General features: G+C 31.6%; 1 protein-coding gene and 3 long non-coding RNA genes across 4 annotated transcripts; all 4 read left to right on the top strand.

Annotated features, from left to right (window-relative positions):
• The first annotated feature begins 9 nt into the window (after positions 1–9).
• LOC132730999 (uncharacterized) lies at positions 10–14,608 on the top strand. Its single transcript, XR_009625823.1, has 5 exons — positions 10–3,169; positions 4,207–4,310; positions 8,746–8,815; positions 10,216–10,279; positions 11,525–14,608. It is a non-coding gene; the product is annotated as an uncharacterized LOC132730999 (long non-coding RNA).
• Positions 14,609–19,357: 4,749 nt separating this feature from the next.
• Positions 19,358–20,749, top strand: LOC132731001 (uncharacterized). The gene is made up of 3 exons (XR_009625825.1): positions 19,358–19,602; positions 19,972–20,185; positions 20,581–20,749. It is a non-coding gene; the product is annotated as an uncharacterized LOC132731001 (long non-coding RNA).
• Positions 20,750–20,980: 231 nt separating this feature from the next.
• On the top strand, positions 20,981–22,965 carry LOC132730998 (uncharacterized). Its single transcript, XM_060717093.1, has 3 exons — positions 20,981–21,129; positions 21,858–22,043; positions 22,654–22,965. The coding sequence occupies exons 1-3, from the start codon at positions 21,109–21,111 to the stop codon at positions 22,963–22,965; spliced, it is 519 nt and encodes a 172-aa protein (XP_060573076.1). The 5' UTR covers positions 20,981–21,108.
• A 553-nt stretch (positions 22,966–23,518) lies between these two features.
• LOC132731000 (uncharacterized) lies at positions 23,519–25,424 on the top strand. The gene is made up of 3 exons (XR_009625824.1): positions 23,519–23,632; positions 24,259–24,394; positions 25,163–25,424. It is a non-coding gene; the product is annotated as an uncharacterized LOC132731000 (long non-coding RNA).
• Positions 25,425–26,507: the final 1,083 nt, after the last annotated feature.

Raw genomic sequence — 26,507 nt, 5'->3', positions numbered from 1 at the left:
AATTTTATTTTCAGTCAAAAACAGAGCATTAGTGTCAAGAAACTTCCACAAAAATCTTACAACTTTTCGCTAGTATAAATCTTTTGTGCAAGTAATTTCCGCGTTTGGTTTGGAATTTATCTTGGATGATATTATTTAAAACTAATTTCAATGTTTTTACAATTTATCCATAGTTAACATATTTTGTATTTAGTTATTTCTGCGTCCGCTATAGAAATTATCTGTAGTAAAAACATTTGCTTTAATGTCGGCGTCCACTACAGAACTTACTCACGGTAAACACATTCTGTTTAAGTAATTTCAAATCTGCTACGAAACTTATTCTCTGTAAAAACATTTCTGTCGGTAAACACATTTCGTTTAAGTAATTTCTGCATCTGCTACGGAACTAATTCTCGGTAAACACATTTTGTAATAAGTAATTTCTGCATTGACTATGGAATTTATTGACGGTAAACACATTTTAAGTATTTCATGAGTCCGCTACGAAACTTTTTCTGATTAAACACATTTTGTTTAAGCGATTTCTCTGTCTGCTCCAGAACTTATCCTCGGTAAACACATTTTGTTTAAGTAATTCTGCATTCGCTACGTAACTTATTCTCGGAAAAAAACATTTTAAGTAATTTCTGCGTCCGCTACGGAACTTCTTCTCAATAAACACATTTTATTTAAGTAATTTCTGCATCCGCTACTGAACATATCCTCGGTAAACACATTTTGTTTAAGTAATTTCTGCATTCGCTCTGGAACTTATTCTCGGTAAACACATTTTGTTTAAGTAATTTCTGCATTCGCTCTGGAACTTATTCTCGGTAAACACATTTTGTTTAAGTAATTTCTGCATTCGCTACGGATTTTATTCTCGGTAAACACATTTTGTTTAAGTAATTTCTGCATTCGCTCTGGAACTTATTCTCGGTAAACACATTTTGTTTAAGTAATTTCTGCATTCGCTACGGATTTTATTCTCGGTAAACACATTTTGTTTAAGTAATTTCTGCATTCGCTACGGATTTAATTCTCGGTAAACACATTTTGTTTAAGTAATTTCTGCATTCGCTACGGATTTAATTCTCGGTAAACGCATTTTGTTTAAGTAATTTCTGCATTCGCTCTTCAACTTATTCTCGGTAAACGCATTTTGTTTAAGTAATTTCTGCATTCGCTCTTCAACTTATTCTCGGTAAAAGCATTTTGTTTAAGTAATTTCTGCATTCGCTCTGGAACTTATTCTCGGTAAACACATTTTGTTTAAGTAATTTCTGCATTCGCTCTGGAACTTATTCTCGGTAAACACATTTTGTTTAAGTAATTTCTGCATTCGCTCTGGAACTTATTCTCGGTAAACACATTTTGTTTAAGTAATTTCTGCATTCGCTACAGATTCAATTCTCGGTAAACACATTTTGTTTAAGTAATTTCTGCATTTGCTACAGATTTAATTCTCGGTAAACACATTTTGTTTAAGTAATTTCTGCATTCGCTCTGAAACTTATTCTCGGTAAAAGCATTTTGTTAAAGTAATTTCTGCATTCGCTACAGACTTTATTCTCAGTAAACACATTTTGTTTAAGTAATTTCAAATCTGCTTCGAAACTTATTCTCTGTAAAAACATTTCTCTCGGTAAACACAATTTGTTTAAGTAATTTCTGCATCTGCTATTGAACTAATTCTCGGTAAACACATTTTGTTTAAGAAATTTCTGCATTGGCTATGGAATTTATTGACGGTAAACACATTTTAAGTATTTCATTAGTCCGCTACCAAACTTTTTCTGATAAAACGCATTTTATTTAAGCGATTTCTCTGTCTGTTCCGGAACTTATTCTCGGTAAACACATTTTGTTTAAGTAATTTCTGCGTCCGCTACAGAACCTCTTCTCAATAAACGCATTTTGTTTAAGCGATTTCTTTGTCTGCTCCGGAACTTATTCTCGGTAAACACATTTTGTTTAAGTAATTTCTGCATCCGCATTGGAACTTATTCATGGTAAACACATTTTGTTTAAGCGATTTCTCTGTCTGCTCCGGAGCTTATCCTTGGTAAACACATTTCATATTGTAATTGCTGTGTCCGCTGCGGAACTTATCATAGGTCAACACATTTTGCTTAAGTACTTAAGTATATGCAGTAAGTAAAATTTTGTCCAGAATCTTTAACATTAAGATGTCATAACACATGGTTATATTATTGGTCAAATGGTAATAATGCAAACTGAAAGTCTAGAAAATGGGAATCTTTTCCAATTTGGGAGATGTTGAAGATCTGTTAGGGAAGAATAATGTGTATAAATGGTATTTATGAAGGAAATGGAAAAACAACAGGTATTATTTATTTTCTTGGTTTTGTCTTGTTTCTTTACAGTAATTTAAAATATCTTTTCTTTTTTGTTAAATTAATTTTTTTCTTAAAATGTTTCAAATTAGTAAATTAATTTTTAGGATGCATCCCACAACTGTTGATCGAGGCTCACTGGCGACCCCATTGAAGGATTCCGGTGCTGATATATCCGCAAAATGGGAATTCGTTATGGAAGGATTTCTCTTGAGACATTGCGCCGGCAGTGTTGATAGATTATGGTTTTTTCAGAGTCAAGAAAGATGGAAAGGGGATTCTTTTTTTTTTTTCTTCATTAGATCAACCGAGTGTCTGCCATCCAGAAGTTTTTTCCAGATTTATTTCCCTTTGTTTCTTTGGTAGAATAGCTGGAAGCTAGGCAAAACTCTCAGCTAGCAGGCGTTTTTCTCTAGGTATCATGCCCTGATATATCCCTGGTCTGTTGATCAAGACTACTATCGATGAAATCCGAGGAGTCTGGCAACTTTATATCCGCAAGGAGGAATCGTGTGGGAGTGATTGTCTTCAATTCTGAGTCCAGCAGCATTGTAGTATGACATTTGTTTCTGAGTTAAGAGAGATGGAAATCAGTGGGTCATAGTATGGAAGTGGCCTGAGAAGAACAACCTGCATTGACCGTTTCTGGAATATAGCTTTTGTTTGAGCAGATATTTGTTCAGAAATATAATATAACATGTCAATATTTTTACCTAGATTTGTTTTTTGGTGCTTTGAATTTTTGTTTCAGAATAAATACATCACTGGCGTACACAGTATGAATACCGTGAGTGTCGACCATTAAACAGCACTTGGAAGCAGCTTAATCGGTATGTATTGCAAAATCATTATTATTCGTGGGGCACTAATTTTCGTTGTTTTCGTGGATTATTAGGTATGAATTAAAGGTCCATCAAAATTTCATATTGTCTGCTGTAAGATTTTTTTGCATCACATTTACATATTACCTTTTTTGAAAAATACTGTCCACGAATTTAAGTAACAACAAAAATGTTCTTTGTGACAAAACCGTGACATATTGTGCAAGAAATTAAGTGATTTCACAGTAACAGTTGATATCAAAGAGACAAGAATTTTTTTCATACAGGTTATTTTTCACCTGTTGAATTTTATTTAATTATGACATTCTAAAAGTATCTGTTTTTATTAGTTATTTTGAGCCCTTAGACGGCTTTCGGCAACTGATTGTCAATTTCGACTGCCACCCAGTTGTTTAGCCTCAGTCAAACTGAGGCTGCAGGATTTTCATTTGTGCCATTTTTAGCATTCTTTAATGTTTCCATTTTCTTCTTTAACAGTGTTGTGTGACTTTAAATCTAATAAAATGATTAAAGATAAAATGAAATCAGAGCCTACTTATAACATTGAAGCTTACTGTCTTATGTAAAAGGGGCGTCCGTGGCTGAGTGGTTAAGGTTGTTGACTTTAAACCACTTGCCCCTCACCGCTGTGGGTTCGAATCCCGACAGGGACTTTGGATTCTTTCATGTGAGGAAGCTATCCAGCTAGCTTACCCAACGTCGGTGGTTCTACTCAGGTGCCCGTTCGTGCCTGAAATAATGCACAGAGGGGCACCTGAGGTCTTCCTCCACCAGTAAAGCTGGAACGTTGCGATATGACCTCTACTGAATCGATGTGACGTAAAACCCAAAACAAACAAAAACAAAATCTTATGTAAAACTTTGTTTTGAGAACAAAACATTACCAAAAATGAAAATTGTTAGAATAATGTTTAAGTGCAATATTTAACAGTTTTACAGAAATTCCTTTACAAGTAGATGAGCTATATTAATGTATAATCTAGTAGTTTAGTTTTCTAATTGTATTTTGTTTTATGTGTTTCAAGGCCTTGAGAGAGTTACCACCCTGCCTCAGACGGTGACGACGATGCAACCTACATTAAAAGACTTGAACCATTACAAATCTGTATTTCTTTCTGATCCAGGGAAGGTAAATGTTATTTATTTTTTTGTTTTATTAGGACTTAAAATTGTAACGGCAAAAAATTGTGTTTTTGTGTTACATATTACAAGTCATTCACTTAATAGTAATATACCTATAAAAATGTTTCAGATCTGACTTATAAGACAAAATGATTAATGGACATAAATGCATCTCTTATGTTGTAAGTTTAATATGAACCACCAGGCTATCTGTAAATTATCTAAGTATAATATAAATCTAACAGAACTTATAGTAGAAATTAGTAATCATTTAACCTCACCAATTAGTCAGAAATGTTGATTTTGCAAAATTTTAGCATCATCAAAATATCTATTACCTTAACCAAAGTTGGCAGAAAATTAAGTTATAAGTGTTGAAAATGTTCAGATATCGGTATATGGTTGTTGAGGGCACATGTGTGAATTAATCACTTATATAATTAAGGCTTAACATTTTTATTTTACATTGATTATGATGAAATTAAAATTGAACCACACTCCAGTCTGAGCTTCCTGAAACTGTCCAGTGTTCGGGGGTGTTATATGAACATGGTTGTGACACCAGTAGGGCTTGTACCCAGGATCACTTGGTTGTGAGGCAGACACCTTAACCATTAAGCTACTGTTCCCCTTACTAACTTAGAACCTAAGCAGTTCAGTATTTTGTAAAGATGTTTTTGTCTGTTTTCTTGTACTATGATAAATACCAGTTTAAAACTCATCTTGCACTGACATTTTTATTAAAGTTCCAGAGTGATGTAACCTAAAAATATATAGAGGATATTAAAGGGACTTCACTGAGGTTTTTTGACATGAAGGGACCGAAAATATTTTTTCAAGATTTTCGTATAACTAGATGTATGTCTAGACCAAAAACTCATGTACAAAATTTCAAATCATTCGCTCACAACATTTCCTAGAAATAATTAATTTTATTGTGAAAATTGGCCCAATAAATGAAAACCGTTTAAACGCTTTTCACTCAAATCTGCCAAAAATGGCATAAAAAGCGATTATCAATTTAATACTGTGTATATTTATATATCATTTATTTATTGGTTTCAAATTTAATTTTACCAGTTGTTTTTAGAAAAAATTTCAAAATTTATTATTTTAGGCTATTGGACCTCAGTGGAGTTCCTTTAAATGAGTGTAAGTTCAATACTGAATTTATTGCACGAGTTGAATAAAATTATATTATGCGAATATAATATTATTTATCACATACCCAAAATAAAGACCGTTTAAAGTGAAATAAGTGTCATTTTTCATTGACGCGCCTATAGTATAACGCTAACATTTAGCGTGTCTTTACACTTTGTTTGTATAACGCTCATGATGTCACATCAAAATATATGCACAGCCGTGCAATACCATATTTACGGAGTCGCAAAATTGGCACGGGTGTATGATAAAAAAAACAATTTGATTATAACCTCTATGAAATTTGTGTAGCAAATTTTATGCCATGTCTAACTATAAGTCCTGTAACATCATGTAAAAACGTTTCTGCTCAGATTTATATACAAACCTGTAATGACGACTGATAATTAACTTATTTTGTAACTTTTCTTATGTATGCAGTAGGTCTAAGACAAGGGGAGGTAATTTCACCTCTGATGTTTTCATTATTTGTTGAAGACCTAGAATTATATCTTCAAAATGATATCAATGTAGGTTTACAAATTGATGATATAGTTATATTGTTGTTGTTATTTGCTGACGATATGGCAATACTAGGTAAAACACCAGAAGATCTCCAGACAAGTTTAGATAATCTATATAATTACTGCAACTGTCGGGGACTAGAAGTTAATACGTTAAAAACTAAGGTTATGGATTTTAGGAAAAGAGGTAGGGTACGTGCAAATGAAACATGATACTACAATGGGCAACAATTAGAAACAGTTGATAATTTTAAATACCTGGGTACTATTTTCAATTATACAGGCAACTTTGCTTTAAACCAGGAACACTTAATTGGCAAAGGCCTTAAGGCATTAAATGTTTTACTATATAATTGTAAAAAATATGATATAAAACCTAAACTCAAATGCCAACTGTTCGATTCATTTGTTGGTTCTATCTTAAATTACTCTGCTGAAGTATGGGGACATTCTAAATCTAAAGAAATTGAACGTATTCACCTTAAATTTTGCAAAAATGTTCTAAATGTCAGAACAAGTACATGTAATGCAGGGGTTTATGGTGAATTAGGAAGATGGCCATTATATATTGCTCGTTTTGTTAAAGTAATCAAGTTTTGGTGTAAAACAATCCAAACTGATAATGTAATTATGAAAAAAGTTTATGAACAAAGTGTTATTGATTGTGAACATGGATATAATAACTGGGTCTCAAGTATTAAACGATTATTGTATACGTTTGGCTTTGCGGATTGTTTTATAAATTGTGATAATGTTGATGGTAAATTATTTCCTAGAATATTTAAACAAAGACTTAATTGATAATTATGTACAAGATTGGCATGGTAATATTGAAAATAATAATGTTTTAGATCTATATAAAAATTGCAAAACTAATTTATCGTATGAAATTTACCTCGACCTTTTACCACGTAGTTTAAGAATGTATATTTCCAAAATAAGATTATCAGCCCATTCTCTCAGAATACAAACTGGTAGATATAGTAGACATAGATTACCACGAAACGAGAGATATTGTCAGTGCTGTAATACCCTTGATATCGAAGATGAATATCATTTTGTTCTGGTTTGTCCTTGTTATAATAATATTCGTAAGACATATATAAAAAAATATTTTTATGTTAGACCATCGATGTTCAAATTTATTCAGTTATTGCAAACTTCAAACAAGCTTTTATTGATGAATTTAGCAAGATACATTAAAGAAAGTTTGGCATTCAGAAATACTCTCTTAAATATTTGATTTTTAGCTCGACTTTTCTATGAAAAGGGGAGCTATCCTACTCGCCCCGGCGTCGGCGTCACACCTTGGTTAAGTTTTTCGTACCACCCCACTTTATTTCAGAAGTATTACAAGTATGGCTTTGAAACTTACCATACTTGTTCACCATCATAACCTCCATCTACAGACAAGAGTACATAACTCTGTCAAGGTTTTTGACAGAATTATGGCCCTTTTTTGACTTAGAAAGTGTATTGAGCTTGGTTAAGTTTTTTGTACCACCTCACTTTATTTCAAAACCATTGGAGGTATTGCTTTGAAACTGACCATACTTGTTTACCATCACGACCTTCATCAACAGACAAGAGGACATAACTCTGTCAAGGTTTTTGACAGAATTATGCCCCTTTTTGACTTAGAAAATACATTGAATATGGGTAAAATCCACTTATTGCCTTAACCCTTTGAGATATTGCTTTGAAACTTTTAATGCTATTTCACATCATTACCCCCATCTGTACGCAAGAGAAGGTAACTCTGTCAAGGATTTGTTTTAAAAATTAAGGCCTTTTATCGACTTAGAATCTTGGTTAAGTTTTTAGTACCAGTCCACTTTTTGACTGAACTGTTTGAGATATTAATTTGAAAGTTGGAATACTTGTTTACAATCATGATTCCCAAACATGTCCAGGAGAAGGTAATTCTGTCAAAGATTTTATTTGAATTATGGCCCTTAACTGTCAATGTTTTGTATTATAGGCAAGCACTAAAAAACTTAAAAAATCTAAAAAAATTCATTCCTATCCACTTGTTCACTTTACCATAAATTATGTCATATAAACATTGCTGTAATATTCAAGGGTATCAAACAACTAGTTCACTTTAAAAATACAGAGATTCTTGTATTGCCTTTTACTGCAAAAACTTTTTTTATTGGCAAGCAATAAAAAAGTCGAGCGCGCTGTCTTACGGACAGCTCTTGTTTAACATCCTCTTGGAAAATAATTTTTTTTTTTACAATTCTCATATATTATAACATCATGTTTGTTTGTGTAATCATGCATTGTTCTTAAATAATAAAGGAATTTTCTCTTATTTGATACATTATCATATGATATTTGTGTGTTAACATGTATAACTTTTAATGATACTGTTCTCTATCTAGAAAGAAACTGCTCAATAAGTATTTAGTTTTGCTGCTGGTTAACATCTATCCTTCGCCTTTATCGGGAGGGAGGGAGTTTTACTTTCAGTGGGATGGTTAGACTCACTGGGTAAAATATGGTATACAATATCCTGTGAGGTTGCCAGTAGAATTTCTATTACTGCTATGATTGAGAAAATATTTACTTATTACTCATAACAATGTACATTCTATTATATATTCTAAGTATCATATTGTACTTTGTGTTACCATGATAACGTGACGTGATAATTGTTTTATTTATCTATATGCATGACGATGTACTATGTACAAGTCTAAATAAAACGTATGTATGTATGTTCTTATTTTAAAAATTTTATTTTTACAAGTTTCTTCTATCTTATTACAGATACCTCTTGCACAGAAAGTACAGATCTTGCTGTAGTATGATTAATGGAGGTGCCTTTCACCAACAAAAGGTATATATTATTCATATCTAAATAATTTATATTTAAACTATTTTTATAAGCTTGTCTGTTTTGAAGAAAAAGTTGAGCTATAATGACCACTGTGGCATTCTAAGCTTTGTCCAAAATCTAAATGTAGCCCATTATTTAAACAATTTTTAAAAGTTATCAACATGAATCTTTTAATACTTGCTTAATATAACAAGACAAGCGCCATAATTCTGAAAGCAATATTTTTTGGAGTTATTCCCCCTTTTTAACTAAAAATTATTAACAGACAAGCTTAATTTCCGCATTTAGTGCTCTTGTTTCAAAATTTGAATAACATTCAAGTCAGTTGAGTGCTATTTTGTTGAAAATTGTTGGAATGTCTTCATAAAAGTATTAGGAGATTAACTTTTGTTTTGACATACAAGCTGTTTGAAGCCAAATAATAGAAACCATGATGAGTGTTTATTGATAACACCAAAGTTTAATTGAATAATGTTTGTTTTTTACATTCATTTTAGCAATTATGTTATCCTTGTACTGGCATGCGAGCAGTTCCCGTACAGAAGCAGTACCCGTATTTTTCATTTAAACGCTTGATTTTTACATGCATTCTTCAAAAATTCATTTCAAATCAAGCAGATACATAAACGAGACAAAATATAAGTGTCAGTTCGGCAGTACGTATAAAAAGTCTCATTTTAAATCACTTTCACCTGTGTGTTGTCAAAACGTGACCTTGTTTTATCTGGGGGAATTCCGTCTTTGCGCGCATGCGCAAACATACTTACATGTGAGGCATGTTAAAGGGTTTTCCACTAATACCACCTGTTTACAGATAAGAAGGCAATGTGATGAAAACTTGTTTAATTATCAGAATTTTGACCAATATTACTATATAAAATGATTTTATGGCTTTGATGCGTAAAATATCATGCATAAAAGCATGCCATCGCATGTGAATGCGTTGGGGGTAACGGTACCGGGTAATAGATACACGCGTTTAGTCTACTTTCTATTTTCTGAATTACATCTATTTATCTCTTAGAAAATGGTCTGTTCAACAATTATAAATGAAAAATAGGTCCGATATAATAAAATTGTATAATTATAATGGGTTAAATTTTATGTACGGGAACTACTTCTCTTCATACAAAATAATGGATAATTTCGGTACCCCATATGAGGCCTCATAACTAAGGGTTATTCTATGTTTAGAACATAATGGAATTTCCATGATTTGTGTGACGAGCCGAATATTGATGTGTAACATTCAAATTTTGGTGAGTGAGTGTAATAAAAAATAATGATTAAGTAACTACGATTTTTGTACGGAAACTGCTCGCATGCCAGTAAAGTTGTTTGCATTAATTTAAAAATAGCACCATCTTAATTCTCCTATAGAATAGTCTTTCAATTTTCAGCTTGAGTATTGGAAGAAAAGGAAGAGATGATTGTACGTGCACATGCATTGGTGTCACATTTTGGGTAAGTTTTTGCAAATGATTAAAAGTATTAATGCCTATACAACAACTACATAAAAAGTAAACATGTACAAAATTGTTGTTACAGTGTGTATATTTTTGATATTACATTTTATAACATTTGCAAGTGATTTAAATATATCCATTGTTAATTAAGTAGAGATATACAGTACTGCCAAGTTATATATAGTTTATTTTTGCAAATAAGATTCAATTTTTGTGTCGCCTTGAAAAAGGCGACATATAGGGGTTACTTTTGTCAGCGTCGGTGTCAGCATCGGAGCATGTCCGGAGCATAAGGCAGTCATTATAAGTCGGAATGACTTCAAACTTGGTATGCATGCTTCTTATAATGAACGGAAGTGCAGTGCACAAGAACCGGTACTCTGCATTTCTTTTTTTTTTTTGGTTATTGCCCTTTGTTAATTTTCATACTTTATTTTTGTCCAGGCCATTTCTCCTAAAGTATAAATGCTATGGTCTTAAAACTTCCAAGGATGATAGATCTCAGTAAGAATAAGTGCAGTGTACAAGGACTCAGGTACACTGCACTTCTTATTTTTGAGTTATTACCCTTTATTAATTTTCGTACTTTATTTTTGTCCAGGCCATTTCTCAAAAATTATAAAAACTATGGACTATAGAAACTTCATAGGATGAGAGATCTAAGTAATATTGATAAGAAGTGCAGTGCACAGAAACTGCTGCTTTGCACTTCTTATTTTTTGAGTTATTGCCCTTTGTTAATTTTCATATTTCATTTTTGTCCTGGCCATTTCTTCTAAACTATATTGTTCACAAGGCGACACATCTGACTCGCAGAGTTCTAGTTTAGTGTTTTCACTGGTGCTAAAACTGTCAGCTCAAATAAGTAAGATGTTTTCAAATATCACTCTGACATCTTTATAAACAAGTTGCATGCTTGTTATGACATTATTCATGCACTATGAACAAGTTGTAATCTGTACTCTTATATATTTGAAAAATTATGTCTAAATTTAATATGGAAAAAAAATCAAAATTGAAAATGAATCAAACACTGGCTTTTGTCACGGAATATCTTGGGCACTCTCAGATAACTCATAGTTTTGCAGAAGCCCGACAGAGCCTTAGTGTTACAGTGTTATCAGTTGCATTTCTTATATTAATAGTATTAGTATAGTAGTATATTAGTATTGCTTGACCAAAATTTGTACTTGCCAATTGTGCAAGTTGATACTAAAATTATTATATTTTTATTTTCTTACAGGAAGACTCTAGTTTCACACCTAGTGGATTAATAATTACTTATGTGAACAGACTATTATATTTGCTTTGAGGGAATGCACCAATTATGATGACAGTGTTCATTTACAAACACTAAAGTTATGGTTTTTACAAGTGGACGTCGCATACTATATAATTTTACTTATGGAAATGAACTTTTAGAATTTGTAGACAACTAGAAGTATCTTTTCGGTAGAAGTGATTCCTTTTTCAAAGCAAAATCATCTTTTGTTAAACAGGGATCCATTTAAAGCTATGTATAGCCTTATAAAAAATGTAAAAAGTTAGAATTGCCAATTGACATGCAAATAGATTTATTTAACAAAATTGTAAAAACCTGTCCTACTGTACTGATGTGAGTAATATTATGGATTGGTAATATTGATTGTATTGAAAGAGTACAGCTTAAATTTTTAAACTATATTCTAGGTTTAAAGTCAAGTACACCAAATTGTATGATGTATGGTGAAACTGGTGTTTAACCACTATCTATTTGACATTAAATGTAGAATTATATCGTATTGATCTGACTTAGTCATACCAGGACTTAACAGATTTCCGTGTTTGTTATATTTTGTAAAATAACATTAACAACTCCCGGACTGTATCTAGATTAAGATTTCAGTGCATGTAATTTGTATGAATGTGGACAATATTTTGGAATTAGCATGAATGGTTAACAATGTCAGTCACACAAAAATTATCAGATTTATTTTTAAATATTAAGTGGTATTCTGGTATTGACAATTCTAGTAAATGCACAAATTATAGATTATTTAAACATACATTAATTGTAATTTTTGTTTTGAAACATTATCTTGTTAAAACTCTATCAAAATTATACAGGTGTGTCTGTACATTGTGTCATAGATCCATTGGTGATGAATTCTATTATAGTTTTGAGTGTGTTTTGATATCGGCAGGAAACGTTTTTTGAAACCGAAACATAATATACATTCTATTGATATACATATAAACACTGATGTTAACCTTCCAGATTACAAAAAACTTTGTTTATTTATTAAAGAAATTATATTAAGATTCAAATAAGCCAAAAATTGTATAAATTTGTGCACTTTATTATTCCCAATTTAGGTTTTGTAAGATATGATCTCCATAAAAACCGTATTGCAATCTCACACAAGTTATTTTTGGTGTCCATCTTGTAGCTTATTATGATTCATATGTTTTTACTGTATTTTTGTTTCTTGATGTTGTTATTTCCTTAGTTTTTCTATATTGATTAAAGGGGCTCCACTGAGGTTTTTTAATATAATTGGACTGAAAATATTTTTTCTAGATAAATGTACTATTTGATGTAGGTGTAAACCACTAATCTTTGTGCAAAATTTCAGATCAATCGCGCACTTCGTTTTTCCAGAATTATTATTCTTATTGTAAAAAAGGACCCAAAATGAAAAGCGTTTAAACACACAAATCGGGCTAAGAAAAGCATAAACATACGATTTTTAATTTATTTCAAATTATATTCCCTAACTATCTTTGCATATATATTTCTGTTTAACGTGCCCCAGCTCATTTATGTTAGAAATCCAAATGTTATGTTTTTAGGCTTTTAAACCTCAGTGGAGTCCCTTTAATACTGACAATACTTATGTTAAAAATCTATATATTGTGTTATATTGATACTGTTTGATTCTGAAGCCTCATTTATTATATAATTGTATTATTACCTCATGTTGTCATGTTAACATGATCTGAGTGGAATAAAAATAATGAAATTTACATTTGTTGAAAAATGGAAAACAATATAATGTACAAGTCCTAGATTATGGTATTCTTTTTTTTCTGACACAGGGTGATAAATTGATATAATTTTCAATAGTGTTATTTAGAAGTTAAACTTACCAATATCTCTTCAAATACAACTCTTTGATTCTTTTATTACTCCTATTTTGTTGTAAGGTTCTGAGGTATTGGCTTTTGAAAATATTAATATAATTCAGTCCTTTCAGCTTAAGTTTTGTAAATTTATATTGAAATTAAAACCATCTACACCTAATTGTATAGTTTTTGGTAAAGTTTTTAGAGTGAAACCAATTCTTCAATCTTGTACATGCTAGAACTAGATTGTTATGTTATTGGAGTAAGTTGATAAAATCTAAAGATAATAAGATATGTAATATTCTTTACAATACTGCTTTTAAATTACATATTAATGATATAGTTTATTCTCCTTGGATGTCATTTGTTTAAAGCTGTTTAGATGAACTAGGTATGTCTGAATACTTTATTACCCAAAAAGTAGATAATCTTGATCATTTCAAACAGACTATATGACCAGTTTGTATTGAATTGGAATAATACAGTTAATACAGTTTCTCTACTTGTTGTAGGGTTGGTAAGCGAACATCATGGATCCTGATCAGACTGCGCAGATGCGCAGGCTGCTCTGGATCCATGCTGGTCTCAAACCCATTATGTTGGTTTTGTCGTGACGCGGCTCATATATGTTTCACATTGTTTGATGAGTGTTTGTATGCACTAATATAATGGTCCATGAACCTTTCATCATGTTTTTGTTAATCTTTTTTAAATTCTTTGTAGTTTTAATCACATGCATCAAATATGCCACGATTAAATAAATAAACTCGTAGTTCTTGTTACCTTCCACTCTCACACTTTTTTGTCGAACTAATTAAAGGCGCTATTACAGTTATATATAAGTAAAGAATGAACAAACTTATGTAAAGTATAATATTAATTGTTACAATGAAAGACATGTATTGAATACATTTAATTAAAAAAATTTAGTTTATTTAATGATGAGCATTAAAATTTTTGAAACATTTACTATTGTAATTCTTAAAAATCGTTTGGAGGTAACAAAATGTAATTTGTTTTAGCTGTTGTCAATGGTGAGTTGTTGTCATTGTCAGCGGGCATCTGTCCGTTCAAACTTCTCTTTGAACAACATCTCCTTAACCACCTTGGCAATAATTTCAAAACTTCCTAGGAATAATTCTTTTAGGTGATCTTCTTTTAAAGTTGTTAAAAAAGTTAATTCTGTGCAGAAATCTAGTTGCCATGGCAACTGAAAGAAAAACTTTAAAAAACGCTTCTTACCCAAGCATAGGCGTAACTCTGGTTAAGATTTTATGTGCAACCTTTTTGTACGACAGCCCAGAACTTTTGCTTGAATTTTGACTGAATTATTTGACTTCAAAAGTTCTTGTTTCAGTTTTGCATTAGCATACTGATGGTATTCACTTGTCATAACTATGTTGTGTATTTTGATAAATCTTCCTGAAAACTTGTAGTTAAAATAGTGAAAAATAGCTTTTTTCTATATTACATAATACATTGTTGATTGACTGGACTATTTTATTATATGAGTAATTCTTACATATTTAATAATTATACTGATTAAATGATATTTATTTTTATTAAGAATAATTCTATACTTATTATTTAATTAAGATTATTTTTATGATATATTTTATAAGACGTCGATTACAATAAACGTAAACGTTTGTATTGAGAACTAAGTCCAGTTTAATGTTTCAAGGCTAAGCCTTGTAGTACTGACCAGAGTAGGTACAGTACCTAACCTAGCTAACATTGCCAAAGTCAGCTTATTTATACAATTCAGTATTCACTGCAACAATTTGATTGTTTGACAATAATATTGTATATACCATGCAAGAAGTATGAAAGATAGAAACTCATAACTTATAGATTAACTGTTAACTTAGATTACCGTAAATACCCAACCTATTACACAGGTATATACATGTTATCATATATAAAATTCTGTAGCTGTCCAAGAATCATAACTTGTGTATGATTTAAAGCAGCACGCCTCCAGATTCATGCTAATTTTCATGAAAATTTTGAAAATGTACATGTATTTGAATGGTAACCAAAAGGAAGCAATTGACACGTTATCAAATGGCACTTACAAACCACGTAAATTACCAAAAGTGGTCAAAATATGCATAAATAGCCTTTACTGTGTTAGTAACGCAGAAGAAATATAGTTGTAAATACTGAAAAATCAGTCGTTAGTGGCACATAATATGTAAAATGTTACTTGAATCTTGAAACTTTGAATTTTTCCTTATATCTTAGTACATTCTTCTCAAGTTTGATTTTATTGAAATATTTTTTCTCACCTGGAGGCATGTAGCTTTAAGCTTTTGTGGGCTTTATTATTCTTAATTTAGGTTTTGTAAGATATGATCTCCATAAAAACCGTATAGCAATCTCACACAAGTTATTTTTGGTGTCCATCTTGTAGCTTATTATGATTCATGTGTTTTTTCTGTATTTTTGCTTCTTAATGTTGTTGTTATTTCCTTAGTTTTTCTATATTGATTAAAGGGGCTCCACTGAGTTTTTTTTGACATGATGGGACTGAAAATATTTTTTCCAGATAAATGTACCATTTTATGTAGGTTTAGACCACTAATCTTTGTGCAAAATTTCAGATCAATCGCGCACTTCGTTTTTCCAGAATAATTATTCAAATTGTAAAAAAATGACCCAAATTGAAAAGCGTTTAAACACTTTTCACTCAAATCAGGCTTTAAAGGGCATAAAAATACGATTTTCAATTTATTTTCAAAGTATATTTCTTAATTATCTTTACATATATATCTGTTTAAAGTGCCCCACCTCATTTATTGTTATGTTTTTAGGCTTTTAAACCTCAGTAGAGTCCCTTTAAAAAAAGGATTTTGTTTACTTTATATTACAGAAAGTTTAGTTCAGATGTTTTCATTTTTCTTTTCCTTTATATATTTGGTAATGCTTTTTTGAATTTTGTTGTTGTTGTTTTTTAATATTTATATAAAGTGTTGATTGAAAAACTTCTTCGTTTGTGTTTTTATTTTACCGTTTGTAACTAGAAGCAGTTGACAACTTTCGTCTTTTGTCTGACTGAAATATTAACTTATCTCTATGTAGGTCAGTGTTTCTTAACAAACCATTGAAGAATAAATTGCTACATTATAAGATAGCTAGGCTATTACTAAAACACATAATACCATTGCTTATCTCGGCATAACAGTCCCGTCATAATTACAGTCTGTGTACTGTTAACAGGCTGACCTAAACTTTAAAGGAACTCCACTGAGGTCCAATAGCCTAAAATAATACATTTTGGAATTCTTTCTTAAATCAACTGGTACATTCAAACTTGAAACCAATCAATAGATGATATATAAATATACACGGTATGAAATTGATAATCGCATTTTATACCTTTTTTGGCCGATTTGAGTGAAAAGCGTTTAAACGGTTTTCATTTATTGGGCCAATTTGCACAATAAAATTGATTATTTCTGTGAAATGGAGTCAGCAAATGATCTAAAATTTTGTACATGAGTTATTGGTCTAGGCATACATCTATCACGTCGAAAAAACCTCAGTGAAGTCCCTTTAATCTGAATATCCCAAAAATTGGTGGACAGTTACATAACTGGATTCTGGAAAAGTGCATTAGAGAATTTCAGCAGGTTATTGCATAATTATATGAAAGTAAAAAAGAAAATGCCAGCGCAAACTTGTTAAAACCACAACACCTCATTCTACAATCAATGACAGGAAGTTTTCAATATATAAAGATGAGTTTAAACAACGAATGCATGCTCTTGAAACAACAAAAAATATATAAAAAAGAAATAAAATTGACAGTTATGTAGAAAGTTCGTTTGCTTTAAGAAGCAGCAGTGTGTATGGGAGCATAAGGCCTGTGAATCATTGCAGTATAAAATAAAGGAGAGACATTCTTAAATTTTGGGATATGTCGCCTAACCTTCCAGTCTCGGGTAATATGGCCTAGATCATGACTAGTTGACATATGTCCAGAAAATAACAGCAAATTATGCGTGGTCAAGGTCAACATTAAACCACTTGCCCCTCACATCTTTGGGCTAAATTACCCACATAACTAATGGAACATCTGTGGTTCTACTCAGGTCCCATTTTTGCCTGAAATAATGCACGGAAGGGCACATGAGGTCTTCCTCCATCAGTAAAGCTGAAAAATTGCCATATTACCTAAAATGTATTACTGCAACGTATATAACTTGTGCAACACTCTAGCTCTCTATGAGATGAATACAATTGAGCCGCGTCACGACAAAACCAACTTGATGGGTTTGCGACCAGCATGGATCCAGTCCGCGCAGTCTGATCAGGATCCATGCTGTTCTAGAGAGAGAATAGTACCATACATATGAACTTTTTTCGACGATCAAGTGGGAGATTTTTCTTCAAAAAGAGGGAGATTGATAAAACAAAGGAATCTGATATCAAAAATAGGGAGATTTCTTTAATTTGTTAAAATATCCCTTATTTTTTAAAAAAAATCTTTGAAAATATGGCTGCAGAAGGTCGGAGTCTCCTGCTAAAAGTGGGAGAGTTCACATGTATGTAGTACTTACATGGGGAACAAATATTTTACAGTTATTTGACAGGTTCCGGCGTATTGACCAGTTCCGAAGAATCAAGCGAGCCATTCAAGTAAACGACAATAAATAAAGAAAATGAAATGTTCACTGGTTTTGATGTATATTGACATTCACAAATAAATAAAATGTCAAAAGAGCTTTATTCATGTTTATTATTGATGTTAAAAAAACAAAAAGAAATGTTTTTATTGCAATAATTGCACACCCAAAATTTAGAACTAGAAATTGTTGATGACTATGGCTTAATGCAGTAAAATTTTCATTTTAATTTACAACTCCATGTAGTAAATTCATTATGCTTTTCAAAATAGAAATTCTGCACAACCAGAAATAGAATCGTTAATTGAAATTATCAATTAACACCAACTTGAACTAAATTGAAAAAAATATTAATGATCAATGAAATCATAAGCCTTGATGTTTACATTTTGCACATGAAGTATTGGTTCGAAGCCTTCATCACAACATAGTTTGACAAGATCATTATTTATCACCATATTTCTACTGCGTTACTAACGCAATAAGGGCTAATTTTGCTTATTTTGACCTCTTTTTGGTAATTTATGTGGATTGCAAGAGCTGTTTGCAATGTGTTAATTATTTCTTTGTTCACTTCACAATATTTTACATTTAAATACATTTTTTAAATTTTCCTTGATAATTAGCGTGAATCTGGAAACATGCTGCTTTAAGCAAAGACAGGACATTTTAGGTAATTACATAAAGCTGCATTTTTAACCCTAATTACATTAAAGTCTGCTTCAAAAATATACCTAACATGTAAGTCATTTATATCTTAAATATGTTAATACATTAAGCCACATTAGGTACTATTAATTACTATATACCGCGAAATATCAAAAACGCTTTGATTTTGTACCTGAACAGCCCACCACTGTCGATTGTGAACAAAAATGGCTGGTCTGTTGAATGACATAATATTGTATATTGAGTTTACACTAAAACTGATGCTCAACGCAACTCAACTCAAATAAGTTTATTGCGTTAATTTGTTTGTTTGTTGGGTTTTACGTCACATCGACACAGTACGTATAGGTCATATCGCGACGTTCCAGCTTTACTGGTGGAGAAAGACCTCAGGTGCCCTTCCGTGCATTATTTCAGGCACGAACGGGCACCTGAGTAGAACCACCGACGCTCCGTAAGCTAGCTGGATAGCTTCCTCACATGAATGAATCCAAAGTCCCTTTCGGGATTCGAACCCGCGTTAGTAACGCAGTAGAAATATGGTGATAAATACCGCAAAACAGCCCTTAATCGCCGTGAGGGGCAAGTGGTTTGAAGTCAACGACCTTAACCACTCGACCACGGACGCCCCACTTATTGCGTTAAACATACAATATATGTTTGTGATGTGAATGAGCTCTGTCTATGTTTGGTAGGTAATAACACCAATAGGAACTGTGATCATTGTAAATCTTCACTCCTGGGGGAGGACGATGGATATTGATATTTACTTATCTGCCAAAGATTTCCACAACACTGACGGACTTTGTGGACATTTTGATGGAGATAGAAATAATGACTTTAGGCACAGAGATGGCTCCCAGTCGTCCCCATCCAATGCCTATTATGGTTAAACTGACTTTATAAAAAGTTGGAGGTATACAGAAATAATTCAGTTGCTTTTTGTTAATGTTTAAAACTTGTCTCAATTAAATTTTTCCCCAAATGTAAAAAGATCGAAAGCACAAAATGTTTTGACAAGTTTATTCTTTATTGAAAGATGTAATGTTCTGAATATTTTTGCTTCATTTTTAACATACATGTATATATCTATTTTACATTAATTTATATATCTATTTTACATTAAATTATATTTCTATTTTAATTCATATATCTATTCTACATGAATGTACATACCTATTATACATTAGTTTATATATTTATCCTACATTTATTTATATATCTATTCTACGTTGATTTATATTAGAAATGTTAGTATGTCTGAAGTATCACTTTATAAAAATAGATTACTGGATGAGGAAAACTTCTTACATAATGACAGCCGTGTCTTAGAGAAATGGAATGTTAACAATGGAGCATCCATGGATGAAGCTTGTTCGAACGGTAACTCCATATCTAAGAATAAATGTCAATTTGGCGGAGAGAAGAGAAAACGGCGAGATGTCGCCACAGGATTTGGAAAAAAAATAAAGTCAAGTATTAATAACATGAGAGAAAAGGTAGGTGTTAATGTAAATTCAATGCTAAAGTTGTAAGTTTATATGATTACAATGGTTATAATATACATATAGGCATAATGAGACAATTACTAAATAACTGCGGATGTGTTATCTATTCATGCTTTGTAAATGTTTAAGAAATTTTGGCTTTCTGGCGTTGTGAGCGTTTTTTTTTCTGCCATTCACTTTCTTTAAATAATTAAAAACGTGATTAATCTAGATTAACTTATAATTTTATACAACTGATTCATTGGGAAAAATACTGATTATTAAACAATGAAATTAATAGTTTTATCACCACGTCATAACAGTTTTCAAATGGAAACAAAAAACCTTTACATTGTAATATTTAGTAAAATGAAAATCTAATACAAATTTTCAATTTTATCAAAAAGAGAAGTACTGGAGGCGACATTTCGGACGATAAAGCTCGTGAACTGTGTAACACCTCTATAACTGGAGCCCCTTCCGTCAAAGAATTCTCGGACCAGCTTGGAGATGAAGACACAAACATTGTATTTGACCAATGCGTGTATGACATTATTGTAAGTTTACTCGTATATAATAAAGTTTGATTTTTATATAGAAACATTAGAAGTTTATGTAACATTGTTTTACAGTACCAACAATTCCAAATGTCATCTCTGATACCTCGGGGCAACAGATTTCAGCGGTTTAAAATAAGGTATTATTATTTATAGAAGGCATTAGGTAAAACATTTGTAATATAGTTTGGGCATCAATCTATATCCATTTTCTACATAACTTAATTACTTAACATTATAGAATGGCAACAGTACATGTCGATGCTCTCAATAGTATAGCATCAACAGTGATCAGTCTAAGTCCTGATTTTGCTGCTAACAATTCTGAAACAGTAAAAGCGTTCCTGTCACAGACATGTACAAATAACTGTAGTGGACATGGAATATGCTCCGATTCAGGTCAATGTTTGTTTGTTGTTGTTTTATTTTTTGTTTGTTCTAAAATCTTGATTTGAATTTATAAGATTTGATTTTATAAACATTAATTTGTTTCAGCATATGGATTAAATATAAAATGATAGTATGTGTTATTAATATGTGTTCAATAACATTCCGATTGACTCGTTGTTGTAAGGTAACAATGTAAAAGTTACCCATGTCACTCACTTGAAAAGTGCTTATTAACAATCCTAGAATGGTATAACATCCGAAGTGGAGGGTGTTATTTCAGTTCAAGGGTTGCTAATATGCACTATTACCCTGACAGACATTATAATACCGGACCAACATAATAATTCCTCATGTAAACTGTTTTACTATAAATTCGAATGTGACGTCACATGGTGTTATAATGGATATGAATTGCAATATTTTCTAGGGGCGAGTAATTTACTTTAATAGACTTACGAAAGGGTAATGTTCTCTCTCCTTATAACAATCAATCGGAGTAATAAGGCACATAGCGATAAAAAATTACATTAAATTGTTTTTACGGAATAATAATAAGAGATAACATGTTTGCCAGAGTGTTATATCAGTTCTCGGGTTCTTATTATGCACTTTTAATCTGAGAGACATGTGTTATTTTTATACTGTGTTTTTATCTCATAATTACATGTATAAGATTTCAAGATTAACCTATTAAAATCAATTAAAAATGAAAATAATAAATGTTCGTACTAATCCAGGACTGTGCAGTTGTGAAGATGTTTTCCGTGGACCTATATGGTATAGATTTAAGAATTCCACCAATTATCTATGACATAAATGACGGTGGTTTATGTGATACAGCTGATGGAAATGAATGTGATTGTTTTGTTATACGAACTGATAACATATTTGATGGCTTCAAATACGAAATAACAACTTTTGAGGTACAAATGTATTTTACTTGTGTTACTTGTCATATAGAACATGTTTAGATTTTTGTGTTAATTTTTCCTTGGCATTACAATAAATCAAAAACACTAAAAATAATTGCCCTGCAGATATGTTTCCACATAATCGTGCCGCTTTTGTGACTTCGTTACATTTGGTATTGCAAAACCGTTCATATATTTTGACGTGGCGTCTTTTACGTTAAATAAACATAGTGTTCAGACGCGCAAAATGTTGGCGTTACACTAAAGGTTTGTCAATTAAAATGAGTCCTTTTCGCTATAAACAGTATTTATTTTGAGCATTTGATAATAGAACATTGTATTCTGAAAATTTCATTACTGAATTTTATCTGAAAATTTCATTACTGAATTTATAGAACGATATCGCATAATATAGTTTTATTTAACTCGTTCAGTAAAGTCAGTATAGAATCTACACTCATTTATTATCCTCTTTTTTCGACACACATGCTTCTGATTACCGTTTTTCTAATGATTTATTTGCAAACGTCACAATTTTTACTTTTTGTTCTTTGTTTTTGTTTGTTCCTTTCTTTGTTTTGTTTAATCTAGAAATTTGTGAAGTCTTTTTTTTTAATTTTAGATGTTATTCGATGGCACAAAAACACAGGTAGGTAAGTCTACTAATGCCGGAAAGTATGAAGATATATTTACCGGGGAGTGCTGCGTTCCTCACCAGCGTTCTAAACGTTCAACGGAGGATTCTCAACCTTCTGTACTTGTGTTTGACTTTGTTATAAGTAACGACGGAGAGAACTTCGGACAAAGCAAGTCCGTATATGTTTATGATTCCACGTGTTTGAATTACGTCACCGCTGGTGATGGGGAGATCGTAGCCATTAATCTTGAGGAAGGATACAAAAAAGATATTTCTAGTCACATTGGTTATAGATAAAAATCCAGATATGTCTTGTACTGTAAATTTGAAAATTACTGCTAAGCCGTTCTTACGGCGTTAAACCTTATGAATTCCCGATTTTATCTTCGTGAATTCACAATTTCAACTTCATGAATTTACGTTTTGAACTTCACGATTTCAATTTTATGAATTCACGTTTTGATCTTCACGATTTCAACTTCACGAATTCACGATTTCAACTTCATTGCTCAAGATTTCACTTCACAAAGTTGAGATGGTAACATTCAAAACGTGAATTCATTAAGTTAAAATCCTGACCAGAGGTCTTTCGTACGTCTTGTTGATCTCTGAATCATGCGTTATCAAACTATATAAATGCTAGGCTAACCCATGTTTAGATTTATATGAATTAAAAAAAACTCAGTGAATAAGAAAAGGAATATCATAATTATCAAACGTCAAAGAATCAGATCACGAAAATCAGTCCCTGTCAATGTAGTTTATTAAAGATATATTTATCGATTTCCCTTTCTATAAATATTTAAACACACGTAAGTTATCTTTTTTCTTATATATTGTTTATCCATGTAGGAAAATTTCTGTTACATCGGTGGATCTTGTATTGCGGGAGATGCCACCCTACAAACTTCATCGGACTGCTTTGTGTGCGACTCCCAGACAAACCCATACAGCTGGACGAAAGGTGCAATACTTTACTTGAAATTGACAGTGAAATATCCAGTTTTATTTTACACTTGACATTTAAAGTTACGGACTGTTATGGTGAATGTTATTAGATTAAATAAAGATTTTTTGTTCGCTTTAAAGCAGAATGCCTTCAGATGAGCGAAACTATTTCAATAAATCAAACTTGTGAAAAATGCACTAAGCTTTTAGACAAAGTAGAAAAATTCAAGATTCAAGTAATAATTTACATGTTATAAGTGTTTAATAGTGAATATTTTCATTATGTATAACTATATTACTATCGCAGTAAGGGTGTTTTGGGGCATATTTTTTCACCTCCTTTTGTAATAAACGTGGGTTGTGAGTGCCATTGTTAATGTGTAAAATGATTCCTTTTGGTTACAAATCAATAATATACATTTAATTTAATTTTCCTTTTTATATGAAAATAAGCATTAATCAGAAGGCGTGCTGTTTTAACTGATAGACTGTTTTCAAAATGATGACAAATTTCTACCTGTGGTATTTCTGTTGGTTTTCTTTTTAATTCTATAAGATTAAAAATAAATAGAATCTAGTTTAAACAAATTTTATTTGATTAAATGAGATTTTTTTTAAAAAAACGTTTTAACAAAATTTTAGCTTCCTGTAATGATGACGACATCGGTTTATCGTCTGCTGCACTTATCGGCATCATAGTTGGTTCAGTCTTTGTTGGTATCATAGCAACCGTTGCCGTGGTGTATGTACGATGTTACAAAGTCACGAAGAACCGGCGGTAAGTATAAATTGTATATTTTTTTATACACTATAAATAGCAATTGATTTTATTTTTCTCACATGGACAGCCTCAAAAAATATGTCAAAGACGTATGTCGTGCTGTTGAATGTTGTGCTTCACATACAAGACCGACACTAACAAAGGAGACAAAAACGTATGTCAGTATGGATGTTTGCTGAATATTGAGCCACCTGCACATCCAAGCTCAACATAAAAAAATAGTTACAGCTTCACATTCCATCTCAACAGTGATAAATCGAATGTCGGACTGAACGTGGTGGCAGCTTTCCCATTCCATCTCAACAGTGATAAATCGAATGTCGAGCTTCATGTTTAATTTGAAACTTTGTGCCAACTTCATATACTTTAAAAAACGGGGGAAACAATTTTCAGAAAATTTTGTTTTCTTGCTGTCATAGCTTCAAATATTTCTTCTGAAAGTTATTGTTGTATTTACCGGAATATGTCTTTTCTAGGTATTTTTTTATGGAATTTTTATTCTTAAATTATCTTTTTCAAGACTAAGGAAATATGTGTTATAAGTTTTGTTGTCGGTCTCATATATTCATCCGCCGACTTTGATTAGTTCTGTTCGTTTGTTTATCTACTAAGTACTATATTTTCAAGCAAAAATCAAAAATTCATAATGAAATGGAATTGGAGCTGCTTTCTGTGCTTTATTTACTAACAAAACATAAAAATCAATTATTTAAACATGAGTATGATCGTTTTAATTTACATACATCTTGTTTATATTTGAAACAGAACTGTGTCTGTGGGTGATGTGAATTCAAGTCAGGCGTACTTATCAGCGGGCCCAGCTGGAGAAACATGGGGTGGTGACAAACATTAAAATATGAAAGAAAATGTTGCTGGTTATGTCCTACTTTCATGAATGGAATTTAAAATGCTGCTCTTTCTTAGTTTATGTCTGAATGTATGTAATAATTGTGTGCAGACACCTTTTTTAACTTACGCGTTTTGTTTTATAAACATTTTCACTATTTAGATTTGTAATATATTTGATCACAGATATTTTTCAAGTAAAAGTGACCAATGGTACATATTGCTGATTTCTTTTCAGTGATTAAGATTCTTGTTAAAACTTTCAAACTTTATTTGTTTCCCCTAGAAATAATTAAGCCTTTATAACGAAGCTGTTGTTTTAATGATTCCCGTGTTTAATGTTTCTTAAAGAAAAAATGAGTTCTTAACGCATCAAAAACGAAGTTAACCCTTAATAACGACTTGTTTTAATGATTCCCATTTTAATGTTTCCTATAGAAATGAATTGAGTGCCTTTGTATCAAAAATGACACCGGAATGCACCACTTACACGTTTGTTTTTCACATTCTGGAGCCGTATCCCCATAAATGTGAAGCTTATCCTCTCCCGTTCCTTCGTACGTGTAATGTTACATATTATAAACAATGTACTGCGCCAATATTTTTCTTAATGTATCAGTTTGGAATTAATAAACAGATCATGATCATGTAGTTGTTTATTTATTAATTTATTCATTTGTAAGCATCTGTTTAGAATATTTTACTCCTACTCTTGCCTTATATAATATCATGGCAATGTGTTAAACGTGATCCTTCTCGTGCCCAAAATAACTGCAATCTTTTAAATGTATTTCCTACTGTGCTTTATATAATTTACACGTTTTCTACTCGTGTCTGATATAATGCCCTCCATGTTTCATATTTGTTCCTGTTTTTTCTTACAACAAAAATGGCTGCTAATTTATGCTATGCCCAGGCGAAAATCAGTTTGATCGGTAACTATCCTCAACTAGGCTATAACCCGTTGACTAGTACCACACCAGACTGTAGGCTTACATCACTAATGTTCTTTCTTTAAATATGTGGCATACAAAAATGTAATAATGATATTACAAAAATAAAACGTCTCTCAGGGTAAAATGCATATTAGCAACCCGAAGAGTCCATGCTTATAAGAAAGACACGTGTTTTATTTATTATGCCGAACCAATATTTTAATGTAATTTTTCAACGCTATGTATTAAAACCTCATTGAATTTGGTCAGGGTAGGGAACTGGAAAACTACTCTTTCTTAACTCTATATAGATTACTCGCCCCTAAGGA

The sequence above is a fragment of the Ruditapes philippinarum genome, unplaced genomic scaffold (assembly GCF_026571515.1).
Source record: "Ruditapes philippinarum isolate M1 unplaced genomic scaffold, ASM2657151v2 ctg7324_1_1_1_1, whole genome shotgun sequence".
NCBI classification, from domain to species: domain Eukaryota; kingdom Metazoa; phylum Mollusca; class Bivalvia; order Venerida; family Veneridae; genus Ruditapes; species Ruditapes philippinarum.
The sequence above is the reverse complement of the archived record's forward strand: the minus strand, read 5'-3'. Positions and strand labels throughout refer to the sequence as shown.

Bases quoted from the DNA above. Each gene is read 5' to 3' on its own strand.
- LOC132730998 (XM_060717093.1), top strand. From the start codon at position 21,109: ATGGAATATGCTCCGATTCAG. The intron at 21,130-21,857 runs GTCAATGTTTGT...GTACTAATCCAG, and splicing joins TGGAATATGCTCCGATTCAG to GACTGTGCAGTTGTGAAGAT. The intron at 22,044-22,653 runs GTACAAATGTAT...TTTTAATTTTAG, and splicing joins ACGAAATAACAACTTTTGAG to ATGTTATTCGATGGCACAAA.